This window comes from Mesoplodon mirus (assembly GCF_964341445.2).
Source record: "Mesoplodon mirus genome assembly, chromosome: 2".
NCBI classification, from domain to species: Eukaryota; Metazoa; Chordata; class Mammalia; order Artiodactyla; family Ziphiidae; genus Mesoplodon; species Mesoplodon mirus.
The window spans coordinates 126,777,114-126,795,229 of record NC_138977.1 but is presented as its reverse complement, the minus strand read 5'-3'; the positions used below and the strand labels follow the sequence as shown (position 1 = coordinate 126,795,229).

At 42.9% G+C, this 18,116-nt stretch overlaps 1 protein-coding gene across 2 annotated transcripts in view; it reads right to left on the bottom strand.

Moving 5' to 3' along the window:
- Positions 1-18,116, bottom strand: part of AFAP1 (actin filament associated protein 1) — a 155,173-nt gene that overhangs the window by 53,159 nt on the left and 83,898 nt on the right. For both annotated transcript variants that reach the window (XM_082611307.1, XM_082611306.1), the window contains exons 6-7: positions 17,560-17,739; positions 1,020-1,115 (exon numbers count right to left, since the gene is read on the bottom strand). In XM_082611307.1, the coding sequence (XP_082467433.1) occupies positions 1,020-1,115; positions 17,560-17,739 (276 nt within the window). The remainder of the gene's footprint in view (positions 1-1,019; positions 1,116-17,559; positions 17,740-18,116) is intronic.

Below are 18,116 nucleotides of genomic sequence, written 5' to 3'. Positions count from 1 at the left end.
AAGGTCTGAATTAAAAAAATAAAAAATGGGCCTCTCAAGCCAGGGGTGGTGGGGGGCAGTCCTCCCGAAGACTTCACCTGCGCCATCAGCTCTCCTAGGTCTCCAGCCTAAGGCCCCACGATGCAGATTTTAGACTCACCTGTCTCCATAACCTTGTGAGCCAATTCCTCATAATAAATCTCTCAGTATATATGAGAGATTACATATATATATTACATATATATATTACATATATAATTTTATATGTAGAATTTTATTTTTATTGAAATTTTATGTATATTTTATAATATATATAAAATTTGTGTACACATACATACATACACACCCCACTGGTTCTGTTTCTCTGGAGAACCCTGACTAAAACAAGAATAGACAAAAAAGGATCTGATCACTGGTAGGGCAGGGGCCAAACAGGGAGAGCTCAGAAAGTTCCTGAGACAGAGGCTACCGACAGAACACGGTGGGGCACGAAGCCAGGGATCTCCATGGAAACAAGATCTCTGCACATACAGGCAAACAGAGCTCCGTCAGGGACAGACAGCAGGAGTGGCGGGTTCACGCGCTCTGGCAGGAAGGGCTAGCCCTGCCCACCTGCTGTGTGCTCACGGCACCCAAGTACAGAGCAGAGAAGGACAGGAAGTGTTACCCGTCTGTTGGGAAGAAACCTCTGGGAAGGTGCACTGACGAAGTGCCTGCTGTATTCCAGAAGAACACAGAGCTGCCTGTGGATCTCATGCCGCTGTGTAACAGCAGGTGACCTTGATCACCTTAAATCCTGTGCCACCTTTACAGCCATTCCTGCATCTACAGCTGGGAAGAATAAAACTAACCATGCCGTCTGTAAAACAGCTAACTTGAGCTTCGTACAGAGCAGGCAGAGGGGAAGCAGGGCTGCATTATTTTTTTCCTGTTTTCTTTTTTCAACCAGAAGTGCTGAAATATCAGAGGTGTTATGAAAACTTCGAGGAAGGCCCAAGTTAACTGTAAGGTTAATTCCTAGAAAGAAACACGCCCCTTACCTTCTCCAGTTCTGCCTTGTGCACCGGGGAGCTGGAGGGGGGAGGACATTCCGAGTCTGCTGGCCCGCTGCAGCCGCTGTAGATCTCTCTGACCACCTGTGGTGAGTGCACAAGGGCAGAGATGGTTACACAAGGGTCCAAGCCGAGGCAGGAGGTGCGGTAGGAAAGTTCCGAGGGGTCAGAGGCATCTGGATTTAAGCTCCAGGATGCCAGGCACTCGTTTGTTCATTCTTTCACTCATCATTCACCAAATGTCTATCCCATCCTGGTACCGACAGAGGTTCTTGGATACAGAAGAGAACGGTGTACGTAAGAGTCCTGCCCTCATGGAGCTTCCGCTCCAGTAAAAGTTAGATACCACGATAAACAATGAATATCACCAAAAAATGGAGGTAAGACAGCAGTCAACGCTACAAAGAATAGAAGAGGGTCTTTAACAAAAAGGGGTGGCTGATTTAGATCAAGAGAGGCCTTCCTGGGATGACACGTAAGCTGACAGCTGAGCTCAATGACCAGAAGGATGCAGCCACATGAAGAACCGGCGGAAAGGGTTCTAGGCAGAGGGGACAAGGTGCAAGGCCCTGTGGTGGATGTGAAGAGTTTACGGAAGACCCAGAGTACCACAGGCCAGGAGATGGGCTGGCAGAGGCCAGCGGGAGCCAGGGGATCACTGTCAACAGGCTGATGCTTATGGCCGTGGATGGAATGAGCCAATGGGGGAAGGATGAGACAAAGCAGGACGGAGACCCAGGAGAAGACCTCGAGCCGGTCAGTACACGGGGTGGAGCCAAAGGAGAGAAGCGGCTGGAAGAGTTGCAATGGACAGGGAAGTCAGAAGCAAACCAGAAGAGCTCACCTCCAAGAAGAGGGAGCAGGAGGGAGGGAGGGGGTGGGCATGGCCAGAGGGGACACCTAGGGAGGAGCTGAGCAGAGGAAGGACTCTGCAGAGACAGGAGGGGGCTGGGCTCTAGAGAAGCAGGGGAGGATGCAGGAAGGCCGGCGCAGGTGTCAGTAGGAGTCCGAGAAGGCGCCTGACTGCTTTGTGAGGCAAGCACATCAGTACTGGCTAAGAGGCATCACCTCTCTGACCTCAGCGTCCTCACTGCAAAGGAAGGTGTATCAACATGACCTGCCTTGTATTTATGGCTGAGTGAAGAGAAAACGTGACCCTGTATGCAAGATGCCTCAGCCAGCACCTGCACATGTACACTGAAGTCGTGGTGGCTGCTGTCACCAGCACCATCATCACTGCCAGCACCTGTACGGTTTATGCTGAGAGCTCAGAAAGGGGTCCTGGTCCAGACCCGCAGGCGTCAGGACCATCTTACAGCACTACTGGCAATCACGGCCACCCCTGCGGCCACCCACTGTCCCTTCCGTCCTTCCTGAGCTCCTGCAAGGAGCTGGGCGTGGTTCTGATCACTGGGGACATGCAGCAAATAAGACAGACAAGCTCCCGGGTTGGTGCAACTTACACTCTGGTGAATGAAGAGCTAGCAGGCAAAGCTTTCAAAATGTCTTCTATTCTTTTTGGAACTAAGCTGCAATGTGGGTTCAACCCAAGTGCCTTCTGAGAAAAAAATAAAAAAGCAATGCCAAAGCCCCAGCTATCTGTGTAGTAACTTTGCAATATGATCTCAGCAGACACATCCAGATTCCCTTGGCTTGCTCTGGGATTGGGATGGGAGCCAGGAACGGACAGGAGGCTGGGACAGTATTTCCAGCCATCCTGCTGCTCAGCTGCTTTACGAAAAAGCAACAGAGTGAGGTCCTCGTTGCAGAATAAAACAGGAAAAAAAGGAAAAGAAGAAACCCAGAGAGCTTGCTGCAGTGTTCCTCTCCTTGTTGAGTCTGAGGTGTGAAAACGTAAGCAAAGGTGATACCAACCAGGTGACCTGCACCTCCTGAATGTCTCCGAGCAGAAAAGGTTCCCTCAGTTTTGCGTTTCATGCTAATTTCACTGCTGCTTTTTTTGCAGCAGGTCTTTATTCCCTCATCTCCCCTGTGTTTATCAAACCTTCAGTTGACAAGGCACACTTTTATCTGACCTAAGGATGAGACTTTTTCTTCCCTCTTGGAAACGAGTATAATGCAATGGAAAACTCCTGGGCTTTTGCATCTGACGGGAGCTGGGGCTGAAACCCCAGTCCCACCACCAGCTCCAGAGGCATGGCTGAGCCACCCAGGCTGTGAGCCTCCATCTCTGCCCAGAACGTGTGAAAGCGACGCCCACTGGGACAGCTCAACGAGGATGCCAACGTGTGCTCTCTTCCCGCGAAAATGCGTTCAATTGTACACACACCGCTAAGGCTCTCGAGGTCCTTGTTTCACACTAGAAGGCTAAACCCCACAAAACACTACCTGCAGAAACCTATCTCTGGCAAAAGCTTTTATGCAAAACACAGTTGTCTTTTTTCTTTCCTTTTCTTTTTTTCTCTTTTCCAAAGGGGGAAGGATCTACGAAGCTCCAGTCAGATCTCAGGTATCTTCTGGAGAAGGTGTGCTCCCCTCTTGGCTGGACGGGACTCATCCTTCATGAGCAGCCTGGGCCCCCCGTGACCAGGAAGCCTGCTCGGACCCTCCCGCATGGGACACAACACGGCTGCCCCTCCACGGGCCACGCACTGCACTCAGGCCCTGGTCACGGGCATCCTGGACCTGCAGGTCTGCTTCTTCTATCAAGCCGGGCTCATTTTGAGAGAAGGGACTCTGTCTCACTTAGGCTGGTATCCCCAATGTCTAGCACATAACAGCGACTAAAAAAAGTTTGATGAAAGAAAAAGAGGAGGGAGTGAAGAGATAAATTCGACCTGAAATTCCCTATGAGAAAAAAAAAAAAAGGTGTGAATGAAAAACAGAAGGAAAGAGACTAGGCCATCAAATGAGAAAAGTAAAGCCTTGTGACAGTTTCCCTAGTCCTCTGCATAGATTCCTAAAATCCTCAGGGATGGGGAAGTTTTAAAAAATAAAAGAGAGAGAGGGCTTCCCTGGTGGTGCAGTGGTTAAGAATCCGCCTGCCAATGCAGGGGATACGGGTTCGAGCCCTGTCCGGGAAGATCCCACATGCCGTGGAGCAACTAAGCCCGTGCGCCATAACTACTGACTGAGCCTGCGCTCTAGCGCTCGAGAGCCACAACTGCTGTGCCCACGCACCTGGAGCCCGTGCTCCGCAACAAGAGAAGCCACCACAATGAGAAGCCCGCACGCAGCAATGAGGAGTAGCCCCCGCTCGCCACAACTAGAGAAAGCCAGTGCACAGCAACGAAGACCCAACGCAGCCAAAAATTTAACTAATTAATTAATAATAAAAAAAAAAACAGAGAGAGAGAAAGAAAAAGAGCATCATCTAAAAGCCATGCCTGCAGCACCAACACACCCCAGCCTCACCAACTTCCTCCCACTGTCCTGGTCACTGGACTGTTCCCTCCACTCTCCCCCATCCCATATCAGGTCCTGTTTTTCCCGCAAACAAACGTTTGGGGAACTGAGGAATCTCTGAAGCTCTGAAGCCAGGGGAGCTTACCGAGCCGTCAAAGCCAACTCACGAAATGCAATCACCCTTCTGAGAAGCCTTTCCTGATGAAGCCAACCCAAATATCTGCATGCTTACAAGGCTGTACACATATCAACTATACCCCTTCCTCCCTATTAGTTTCTCCCTTCTAGAACTGAAATTCCTCGTGGAGAGAATAGAATGAGGTGGATTCGGTAGACCAGAGGAGACCCAGCACGCCTGGGGCCAGGTGGGCTTATTCATGGTATCCCAGCAACATGAGACTATTTAATAATAGTAATTACATCCCAGGTACAGAGAAAGGCACTGCTGAAAAGATCAGTGAAAGAAACCAGTCTTTCTTTCCATGGGTTTTATCAAACGGTTGGATTATTTCAGGTTATCTTCATGGAACTGTCTTTCTTCTCTGATTGCTGTTTATTGCCATATTGCCCCTGCAGAGTTCATTCAGAAGTAGTAAATAAAAGGTTTATCACCCGATTTCTCAAATAGCTGCAAATGAGGTTTTTATACTAATATACTTCTTTTGAAAGAGCCATGTTCTGTGAGAAGTTTAATACGTATTTAAGAGAACTGGATCCAAATTCAGAATCACAAATCCCTCAAAATACAAATTGTTATATGTTCTGTGGTATTTTTGTTTGCTTTTAACTTGAGCCTGCATCTCCAGAAACACAATCTCTGCACATTTTTTAAGGAAATCTGACCACTCCATTTCTGGGAATATTGACTCTTGTCTTCCGAGTGACCCCAACAAGATGGCTCATGTTTTCAGCATCTGTACGCACACATACACTGAGAGTGAACTTTGGCAAGAGCTGCTGGTAATGGAAGTTGCAGACCAAAAGGACAGAAATAAATTTGGTAACAACCCTTGAAGAAGTGTCTGTCAAGTCCTGGGCCCAACAAAGGCCCCAGGCTTCTCATACCTGACAGCGGGAGTGTGTGTGACTTACCAAAAAGGTCTTTAATCGTTACACGGAAGCCACGTTTCGAAATACTGAACACCTGGATAATAGGTTTAGGACAGTATGGGAGAAGAGGAGTTTATATGAATAAAAGACTTGGCATCTGTTTCACAAAGCAATTCATGACAGAGAGTCGTTAGAATTTTCACAGAAGGAATCCTAAGATGTGATACTAATAAATCACAAATTTCAACTGTTTGTTACAGTTCTAAGAGTGCATTTATAGAACTTTTTCATTCTAGCTTTTTGACCATTCTGAACAGTATTATTTCCACTTGATAGATAAATGGGAAAGAGTTTTCTGACCAAAAATATCATAATGAGTTAAAGGCATTCTCAGAATACACTCCAGATTTCCAGACTTTTCATTCAATCTTCTGTCACTCTAACACGCTATCATCAAGGTAAAGAAGGGTTGTTTCTTTTATGATAGTTCTTTAAGAAGAAGAATCTACTTCAGTCATAAAGATGTGGCCTTGACAAGGTGAAATAAAAAAAAAAACATGATGACAACATTGACTTCTTCCACATAAAACTATGATTTCAAAGTTTTTAATCATTTAGGAAAAAAAAGTTGGAAGCCACATACTAGCTGATTTCAAGGCTGTCTCTAAAGCTGCAGCAATCAAGACAATGTGGCATTGACATGAGGATATACAAACAGACGAATGAAACAGAAGAAGGAGCCCAGAAAAGGACCCACACGTAACACAATCAACTGATTTCCAACTGCGGCAATTAAGTTCATTTCAATGGTACTAAAACAACTGACTATGCATATGGAAGGAAATGAATCTTGACTCCCATATCTCATCCTGTACATGAAAACCAATATGCATGAATCAGAGACCTAAATGTAAAGACTGAGCCAGTAAAATTCTGGAAGAAAATACAGGTTCTATCTTGGTGACTTGGAATATGCTAAAATTTGGGGGGGGGGGCATGGGCAGGATGCAAAAAGTACTGACTACAGAAGTAAAGACTGATACACCAGATTTCAGATTTAACAATTCCTGTTCATCAAAAGGTACCATTAAGGAAGATAATTAATCTACAGATTAATCAGAGAGTAAGTCTTTAAGACAAGAAACACTGAGAGGAAGAGGGACATTTCAGGTTTTAACTACCAGTAAACATAACCATTTAAATTTTGTATGCAACAAATAACATAGCCTCAAAAATATTAAGCAAAAACTAACAGAAATAAAAAAGACATAGATAAATTCATAATCAAAGTGGTAGATATTCCCACATCTCTCCCTTTGAGTAACTGATAAAACAAATAAATAAATTAGTAAGGATATAGAAGATTTGAACATGACAATTAATGACTGTGATCTAACAACCATATATAGAAGAGTACACCAAGCACATGCATAATACACATTCCTTACAAGTAGACACTGAACACTTACCAAAACTGACTACATGTTGAGCAATAAATCAAGTCTATAAATTTCTACTTTGTGAAACCATATAAAGTTCTGTGACTAGAGTGGAATTAAACTAGAAATGTAAAACAATCAGATAATTTTTTTAAAAATCACTGAATACTTGGAAACTAAGCAATATATTCCCAAATAAACCATTAGTTAAAAAGGGAATCACAACAGAAATTAGGAAATATTTTAAATTGAATGATAGGGGACTTCCCTGGTGGTGCAGTGGTTAAGAATCCACCTGCCAATGCAGGGGACACGGATTCAATTCCTGGTCTGGGAAGATCCCATGTGCTGTGGAGCAACTAAACCTGTGTGCCACAGCTACTGCGCCTATGCTCTAGAGCCCACGCGCCACAACTACTGAAGCCCGTGCGCCTAGAGCCTGTGCTCTGCAATAAGAGAAGCCACTGCAATGAGAAGCCCACACACCGCCATGAAGAGCAGTCCCCACTCGCTGCAACTAGAGAAAGCCCACGCTCAGTAACAAAGACCCACTGCAGCCAAAAAACAAAACAAAAACCCATTAAACTGAATGATAAAAACACACACACACAAAATCAAAATAGAGGATGCAGCTAAAACTGTACTTAGAGGGAAATGCATAGCTTTAAATCCATACACACACACACACACACACACACACACACACATATGGAAAGGGCTAACAATCAATTATCTAAGTACACAATTCAAGAAGTTGGGATAATTACAGAAAATTAAGCCAAAACAAAGTGAAAGAAGAGGAGAACTTAATAAAATAGAAAACAGTAGTACTATAGAGAAAAATCAACAGAGGAAAAATTTCGTTTTTTTGGAAGAACTAATAAGATGGATAAACTTCTGGCAAGACTGATGAAGAAAAAAGGGCAGCACATGGTATCTTGACTTCTGGTTGCCACATAGAAAGGCACGCAGGCCACCACTCTCACCTTGACAACTAAAACAAGGTGGGTGAGCTCTAAAAAAAAATTCAGAGAGAATTTTTCAGAGAGAACAGAGAGAATACCCCAGCAAACCAAAGAGCTGGCCAGCATCAGGCCAAAAAGAAAACCAAGCTGGTCCAGAAAGCTACCATGTGTCTGTAGCACACAGAGACCTCCAGACTTCCACCACAGCTCAGAACCTGAGCCACGTTGACGGAAAATTCCAGATCCAGCCCTGAAACCATGTGAAGGCAATAGCAAAGTGAATCAAAGTAAAGCTGCAGCCCAGTCCAGATCTGCCTCAACTAGTGAGACAGAGGCAGCCCACCTATGAGCAGCAGACGGGAGAAGCGGCACACCTTTTTCTGGAGGAAACAGTAATTACTTCAGTCTCTACTGTTCTTTTACACAAAGCAGATGGAATACAATGTAAACTCAGGAGACAAATTCAATAGAAACAGTCCTAGAGATGATCCAAACATCAGCATTACAAAAAACTTTAAAATAACTATGATAGGAAGTCAAAACAGATTGTGAAAAAGGCATTAAGACATGTGTGAAGAGATAGGGAATATCAGAAGAGAGACAGAAACTATTTTTTTTAAAAAAGCAAAAGAAAAATGCTAGAAATGAAAAATAGGATGTCACAAAAGAATAATTCATAAGATGGGCTTAAGGGCACACTGGACACAGAGGAGGAAAGGACCAGTAAACTTGAGGATGGGTAAATCTAAAGTATCCACCCAAACTGAAACACACAGAAGAGTGAAGAAAAACAGAACAGAGAATCCAAAATCCATGGGATATTCCAAATGACCTAACATGTACCAACAAATTTTAAAAGGAGAGGAGAGAAAAAGTGAGCCAGAAAAATATTTGAAGAGATAATGGCCAAAAACGGTCCAAAACTGATGAAAGACATCAACCCACAGAACCAAAAAAGACTCTGAGAAAGATAAAAACCTATAGAGCCACACCCAGACACCTCACAGTCAACTGCTGAAAACCAAAGATTAAAAAAGCAAATCTTAAAGGGAGCCACACACAAAAAAATGACACATCACATTCAAAGGCACAATTGATACAAGTGATGGCTAACTTCTCACCACAAGTTAAGGTGAAATAAAGACATTTCTAGTCAAAGCTGAAAGGAGAAGAAAAAAACAAACAAAAAAGCTGAAAGGAGTTATTTCTAGAAGGTCTGCTCTATAAGAAATCATTTTATTTTAATAATTTCTTTAGGGTGAAAGGAAATGATGACACTACATGGAGGCCCTTCTTCAGGAAGAAACAAAGTAAGGGGAGATGCCTGGGAGAATACGAAAGACCTTTCTTGGGACTTGCCTGGCAGTCCAGTGGTTAAGACTCTTCCACTGCAGGGGGAACAGGTTTCATCCCTGGTCAGGGAACTAAGATCAACCTTTTTTCAAGGACACACAGGGTCAGGTTCTATGAGCTAAAGTATACAATAAACTTGTTTGTGATCCTCCTTGAGAAGTCTGGCAAAACCACAACGATACTCTCCTAGCACATTAAATCATGGTGAAAACTCTTTTCAACTGTATTCCTCTAAAACTGCTTGAAACCAGGAGGTGCTGTAAAACCCCTACATTACCCAGCAGGGAGTGGGGGGAAAAAAGCAAGAAAAGGAGGGATGCAATTTACCAAGGTCAGCATTAGGACTCTCACGGATTCTCATTAGAAAAGGACAGTGGTGTCTACAGTGCAGCCAATTTCCCTTAAACATTCTCTTTGGTATAGACCTTTAAGAGTTGTTTTGGGATATTTATTAATTTATTTGCAATAGGGTATATGGCAGATGATTGGCACATGGTTTCCTCTCTATGGGCACACAGGAAGATGTTTCCCAGACTCCTTGCAGGTCTGGGCAAAGGAGGGTGGGAGGAAGGGATGTGAACACTCGTAGCTCTGGCCCCTAAAAACATCCTGCTGTCATCTTGATTTCCAAACAGATTTCAACAGGAGCTTGTATGTTTATTAACACCACCAATAATAGCAGCTTGCACTTACATATGTGCTCATACAGGTGAGGTGCTCTTCTAAACACTTTATATCTTAACATGGTTGCAGCCTCACAACAACTCTAAAAAGCAGACACTACTTTCAACCCCTCGCATTTTCATAGATGAGAAAACTGAGGCACGGAGAAGTCAAGTAGCTCATCTAAGACACTCAGCGAGTGACTGGCGGAGCTGAGGTCAGAACCCAGCATCGGACTCCAGTCTGAGCTCTAGCGACACTGTCTTTCTACACAGTGCTGGCTCACCACCTTTTCCTTCCCAGCTCCTTTATAATTATTATAATGAATTTCAGAAGCAGTTATAAGAGTCAAATAAAACTTTAGTGAAAATGGCTGTGGAATGCCATTTACCTTAACAGCCTATCTGCCTGCAGAAACACTTACTTGCTCTCAAATGCTCTCTTCCATGAGGACTTTTATCCAAGTGGAAATGAGCAGGCTGAGCTAGAGCTGTGATTACCAAACCTGGCTTGGCCTCGGGCATTGGGAAGTTCCTTAAAAATAGATTTCTGAGCAGAATATCTACAAAAAGGGCAAAGGATATAAACAGACAGTTCACGGAAACAGTAATACAGCCATAGGCTCTTGAACCCTATAAAAAGATGCTCAATGTCACTCATAATGAGAGAAATGCAGATTAAAACTAGATGAGATATCATTTTCCCTTATCAGGCTGGAAAAAATTCAAAAGTTGATAACACAGGCTGCTGGCAGGACAGTAGCGGGAAAAGGCACTCACATGCTTTTGGGAGGAAAAGGCACTCACACACTGTTGGGGGGAAACGCACTCACATACTGTTGGTGGGAAGGTAAACTGGTAAACCTACAAAGTGATTCAACTGTATCTCAAAATTACAATTGCTTATAACCTTCATGCAAACAATTCCTCTATTTGGAAATGCAGTCTACAGACTAGCAAAACTGTGAGATGATTCGGGCACAGGATTAACATTATAGAACTCCCTGTCACATCAAAAGAATGACAACAACCCAATATCCAAAAATAGCAGATTTTTTTAAAGTATATTCTATTTATAAAATGAAATGCTATGTATTGTAAAAGAGAAAAAGTGCTCTATTCTCTAACTTGGAGAAAAAAAATCTCCAAGATACTCTATTTAGGAAAGAAAAACAAGATGCAGAATTTTTATGAGGGTGGGGGGATGGGTATTGAAATTTGCATTTCTATTTGCTGCATAGGTACAAAGAAACTCAAAGGAGACATACAAAGTGATTGCTCTCACACATTGCTGGTAGAAGGACAACCGTACAAACAACCTTGGAGAACAATTTGTGAGGCTCTAGTAATGTTGAAGATGTGCACATATCAACACCAGCAATTCCAATATACGGTCTCCATCCTAGAGAAACCAGGACACCGAGACCAGGTGACCCGCACGAGAATGCTCACTGAACACTGCCTGTGACAGTGAGAGGGTGCAAGCAAATGAATGAGTGAAAAAAGCAGGCTGCAGAACACGTGCAGTTTGAAGCCATTTACATGGAAATTTTAAACATGAAAAATAATATCATTTCTTGTTTGAGTACAGACATTGTAAGTAAAAAGTATTTCTAAAGTATACCTAGATAATAATAAATTCAAGATACAAGTAACAATAATACAATAAATAATACAATAAATTCAAGATACAAGTAACCTTGGAAGAGGGAGAGAATTTTTATTTTTAATGATTAACATCTTTACTAATGATAAAGCCCTTATAAATGGCTCAAAAAGAATAAAAAGACACAATTGAGGGAGAGAGAATTAATAGGGCAGGCATGTTTCAATTACATCTGTGGCCTTTTGGATCTTAAAAAGGGTAAAAGATATAAAGTAAAAAGGAAAAAAATTCTTAGGTCCCAAATGAATCTAATCATTAGGGATTAGGATTAGGGTTGTTTTTTGGTGTTTTTTTTTTTTTTAATTTCCAGTTGATTCTGATAAGGCAGCCAATCTAACAACAATATCTGGATGAAACTAAACTAAAACATCTCAGGTCTCTGCTGATTTTAAAAAACTAAAATTCTGTAACTGATTGATTGAAAGTAGTTTTGTCATCAGACTTCCATTTCTAATCAAGACTTCTTAGGTTCTTGTATTACAATATGCAATGGAAGTAAAGCACAAACATTAAGTGGAGTAATTAATCAATTTAAACCCTGTAGAAAAAGATAATTTACCAAGTATTTACTTCTTTTTAAAGCAATATCAGCAAATGCTAAAAAGTTTTTGCAGTTAAGCTCCCATTGACAGAGTCATCATTCTATAATTAGCTAAGTGCCTGTGATCTGTATCTCACATCTGCTAAAATAAGGTGTAAGACTATTTCACTCCATCAGCACCTGACATCTTGAAAAAGTTTTGTCTTTGTCTATTTGTGAGCTGCACTGTCCGCTTATTGCTATTTCCCAATGAAACAGTAAAACCCAGTGAACGCTAGGTGACTTCATGTTAGACCAATATCATTAACAAGGGAGCTACTCTTTAGTATGCATAAAATACTCAACAAACTGTGAGAACAGATGGAAAAGAGAAGAAAGCTTAGGTTTCAGAGTGTCCTTTCTTGGGTTCTCCACTAGGGAACAGGTAAACACAAAAATGCAGAAGGCCAGATACAGGTAACGAAGAGTGGGACCAGGTGAAGAAAACAGAATCATATATAAGGCTCCTCGTTTATTTCCTCATTCTTTCCCTCCTTACTGAAGGAATGGTGCTAAGAACCTAGAAGTGAGGAATAAAAAGAGAAAATGGCAAATTGTCAAGATGGCCCAGCAGAATGAAAATGAAAAGGAAGCCAGGAATTTCAGAGGTCGACTCCTGGCTCCATCACTGGTTGATCACTGTGACATCCCGTCTACCTAGGACTTGGTATCTCACCTGTAAAATGAAATGGCCAATAGTAACACCTTTTTCAGGCAGCTGTTTTGAGAATTAAGAGATAATAATGATGGAAAAGTACTTTGGTAACACCAGTGGTTGACATGTAACGTATTAAGATTCTGTGTCTGGAAGGCTAAGCAAGCTCAGCAGCAGAAACTCCGGATCACAGGACTCCCATTAAAAAAAAATGCTCGGGCTTCCCTGGTGGCGCAGTGGTTGAGAGTCCGCCTGCCGATGCAGGGGACACGGGTTCGTGCCCTGGTCCGGGAAGATCCCACATGCCGTGGAGCGGCTGGGCCCGTGAGCCATGGCCGCTGAGCCTGTGCGTCTGGAGCCTGTGCTCCGCAATGGGAGAGGCCACAACAGTGAGAGGCCTGCGTACCGAAAAAAAAAAAAAAAAAAAAAAAGAAATGCTCTGCTCCATTTCCCAAATTACAGAGATGAGAAAAGCCACATCTACGTGTTCTGCCCCAACAGAAACAATCATTGTTGTCATCACAGAGTCTGACCCTTATACTTTCCTGGGGGATGAGAGGGAAGTGAGGCTCAAAGTTTAAAGGATGCTGGCATGTTACAAGAACCATTGTTATAAAATGTCTCATCAGGCTTTCCCACCCACTCCCAACCGGTTTTTCAAAGCAAGTACTAGCAGGCAATGATGGACTAGAAGGTTTGGACCAATTCTCCTGATAAAGACAATGAGGAAAGCAAGATGAAATATACACAGCATCTTCCCAAGAGCAAGAAAGAGCTATTATCATAGTGTGGAATTACCTGGTCATGATCCAAAAGTCTATGGGAATCCAGAGAAGTAGCCCAGCAGCCAGGACTGCCTTTGATACCCGCCAGAGGAGGTAGCCAAGAAGCCAGGTAGCACTCTGACAGCTCTGGCGGAATAGGGACCGAAAGCTGGAGGCCAGGGCTCACCAAGGATGAGGCCCCTGGCAAAACCCTCACACTTAATATTAGGGCCCCAAGATTAGGAGCTAGAGTAAGACTGAAATAAAAATAAGCCTGCTGTTGAATGGACTGCAGGCTGACTTCAAGTCACCTGGATGGCTCTGAAAATCTCAAGCTCTGAAATTAAATTAAACTGATTTTGGAGACCTACTGCCCCCTCAAGCATGTGGCATAGGCAAATGCTCTTGGATAGGAAAAAGCACTGTGCTGAGAATCAAATTATTTCTATAGGGACAACTAGCTACCCACAAGAAAAAGAATGAAATTGGACCCCTACCTCACACTACAAGCAAAGACTACATCAAAATGGATCACAGACTAAATTTATGAGCTAACACTATAAAGCTATTACAAGAAAATATAGGTGTAAATCTTAAGGCCTAGGATTAAACAATGGTTTCTTAGAAATGACACAAAAAGCCATAAAAAGGAATGAGATATTAATACATATACAACATGGATGAACCTTGAGAACATTATGCTAAGTAAAAGAAGACAGTCACAAAAGGACATATGTTGTACGAGTGCGTTGGCAAATCTGTAGGGACAGAAAGCAGATGAGTGGTTGTCTGGGGCTGGGGGTGGGGGAAATGACTGCTAGCATAGTGAGGACAGTTTTTCTCTTTGGGTTCATGAAAATGTTCTAAAATTAGATTATGGTGATAGTTGCACAACTCCATGAATATACTAAAAACCACTGAATCATATGTTAAAAGGATGAATTGCATGAAATGTGAATTATACTTCAATAAGCTGTTATTAAAAATAATTATAATAATTTTTTTCCAAATATAATGCCCAGCATGATCATTAGATAACCTGGCATGCAAGAAGACAAAATGACATGAACAAGAAAATGCACAACAGATAATAGAACCAGGTCCAAACTCAACCAAAACCACTGTCAAAACAATTATGTCGGGCTTCCCTGGTGGCGCAGTGGTTGAGAGTCCGCCTGCCGATGCAGGGGACGTGGGTTCGTGCCCTGGTCCAGGAGGATCCCACATGCCACGGAGCGGCTGGGCCCATGAGCCATGGCCACTGAGCCTGCGCGTCCGGAGCCTGTGCTCCGCAATGGGAGAGGCCACAACAGTGAGAGACCCGCGTACCACAAAAAAAACACAAAAAAACGAAAAAACAATTATGTCTGTTATGTGCTTGTTATTGGAGAGAAAAGCCAAACAAACATTCCTAAGGAGAAACAACTAGAAATTCAAGAACTGGAAACTACCATAAACAAAATTAAGGATCCAGTGAACGGGAACAAACTTAACAGCAGATTAGATACAGCTAAAGAGAGACATAGTGAGCTGGAAAGTAATAAGAAAAAATTAACCAGACTAAAGGGAAAAAAAGGATAGTAAAACACAAAGAGAAGATGAAAGTGGAATATAGTGAAAAAGTCTAACATATATTTAAATTAGTTGGGGGAGAGGAGGAAATGAGGCAAAGTTATATTTTAAGGGAGATGGCTGAAAATTTTTTCTAAAACAGAAAAATACCAATCCACAGATTTAAAAATCCCAGGGAATCCCAAGCAGAATAAATAAAAAAGAATTGACGGGCTTCCCTGGTGGCGCAGTGGTTGAGAGTCCACCTGCCGATGCAGGGGACACAGGTTCATGCCCCGGTCCGGGAGGATCCCACATGCCGCAGAGCCGCTGAGCCTGCGCGTCCAGAGCCTGTGCTCCGCAATGGGAGAGGCCACAACAGTGAGAGGCTCACGTACCGCAAAAAAAAAAAAAGAGAAAGCTCTATCCTCCTTGGAGAAATGTCTATTTAGGTCTTCTGCCCATTTTTGGATTGGATTGTTTGTTTTTTTGATATTGACCTACATGAGCTGCTTGTATACTTTGGAGATTAATCATTTGTCAGCTGCTTCGTTTGCAAATATTTCCTCCCATTCTGAGGGTTGTCTTTTCATCTTGGTTATGGTTTCCTTTGCTGTGCAAAAGCTTTTAAGTTTCATTAGGTCCCATTGGTTTATTTTTGTTTTTATTTCCATTTCTCTAGGAGGTGGATCAAAAAGGATCTTGCGGGCTTCCCTGGTGGCGCAGTGGTTGAGAGTCTGCCTGCCGATGCAGGGGACACGGGTTCGTGCCCCGGTCTGGGAAGATCCCACGTGCCGCAGAGCAGCTGGCCCTGTGAGCCATGGCCGCTAAGCCTGCGCGTCCGGAGCCTGTGCTCCGCAACGGGAGAGGCCACAACAGTGAGAGGCCCGCGTACCGCAAAAAAAACAAATAAAAATAAATAAATAAATAAAAATTAAAAAATAAAAAAAGGATCTTGCTGTGATTTATGTCATAGAGTGTTCTGCCTGTGTCTTCCTCTAAGAGTTTTATAGTGTCTGGCGTTACATTTAGGCCTTTAATCCATTTTGAGTTTATTTTTGTATATGGTGTTAGGGAGTGTTCCAATTTCATTCTTCCACATGTAGCTGTCCAGTTTTCCCAGCACCACTTATTGAAGAGGCTGTCTTTTCTCTATTGTATATTCTTGCCTCCTTTATCAAAGATAAGGTGACCATATGTGCGTGGGTTTATCTCTGGGCTTTCTATCCTGTTCCATTGATCTATACTTCTGTTTTTGTGCCAGTACCATACTGTCTTGATTACTGTAGCTTTGTAGACATTTCTCCAAAGAAGATACACAGATTGCCAACAAACACATGAAAGGATGCTCAACATCACTAATCATTAGAGAAATGCAAATCAAAACTACAATGAGGTATCACATCACACTGGCCAGAATGGCCATCATCAAAAACTCTACAAACAATAAATGCTGGAGAGGGTGTGGAGAAAAGGGAACCCTCTTGCACTGGGAATGTAAACTGATACAGCCACTATGGAGAACAGTATGGAGGTTCCTTAAAAAACTAAAAATAGAACTACCATATGACCCAGCAATCCCACGACTGGGCATATACCATGAGAAAACCATAATTTAAAAAGTCACATACCACATTGTTCACTGTAGCACTATTTACAATATCCAGGACATGGAAGCAACCTAAGTGTCCATCGACAGATGAATGGATAAAGAAGATGTGGCACGTATATACAATGGAATATTAATTACTCAGCCATAAAAAGAAACGAAACTGATTTATTTGTAGTGAGGTGGATAGACCTAGAGTCTGTCATACAGAGTGAAGTAAGTCAGAAAGAGAAAAACAAACACCGTCTGCTAACACATACATATGGAACCTAAAAAAAAAAAAGGGTTCTGAAGAACCTAGGGGCAGGACAGGAATAAAGATGCAGACGTAGAGAATGGACTTGAGGGCATAGGGAGGAGGAAGGGTAAGCTGTGACGAAGTGAGAGAGTGGCATGGACATATACACAGCGCCAAATGTAAAATAGATAGCTAGTGGGAAGCAGCCGCATAGCACAGGGAGATCAGCTCGGTGCTTTGTGACCACCTAGAGGGGTGGGATGGGGCAGGTGGGAGGGAGACGCAAGAGGGAGGAGATATGGGGATATATGTATACGTAGCTGATTCACTTTGTTATACAGCAGCAACTAACAAAACAATGTAAAGCAATTATATTCCAATAAAGATGTTAAAAACTAAAAAAGAGAAAGCTCTAGAAGCAGCCTGTAAACAGGGGGTATATTGCCTTTTGAAGACAAAATTTAAAGTGATTAACCTCAAAGTAATCAGAATATTCCACTATCAAAGACAAAACTATTCAGGTTAATCCATTGTTTGCCTACGCTTGGAAAAAATTACAAACTCAATAAAACAGATCTCAGAAAGAGGTTTCGGAAAGAAAATGTCTCAGAAACAAAAGCAACAAGTTACCTTCAGCCACTGTTCGGCCTGCTCCTTGCTCTGGACAGCGAGAACTAGTGGGTCTGTGCCCTGCTGAGTAATTTTCAATTCGTGCTTCTTCTTTTTGCTGTCTTTTGGGATGTATGTAATGTTGCAGCCTTGGAGCGGCAGTTCCATCTGGGGCTGCTGGTCCTTGGAACTTTTGTAGCACTGCATTGAACAGGAGAAATCAAAGTTAGGCTGTAAGGAAGTCCAAGCAGAAACACGGATAAAACTCCAGCACAATGAAAACAGGAGTACTGGCGAAGCACCTGGAGGTCCGACTGAAGGGTGGAGATACTCAGAGACTGGAAGAGCGACCTGCACACACTGAGACTCACATACAGAGCACCGCTCCACACCGACACCTCCCCTCCACGTGCGTGCAAAAACATCTGCTCATTAATTCAGCAGAATTTACCAAGCACCCAGGAGATGACTCGGTGGGAAACAAAGTCCCTGCTCTGATGGAGCTTATGTTCTAGTGGAGCTTCCCCATTAAGCGACACGAATATACTAGATTTGCTGAAATGGAGCTGCCACCCTAA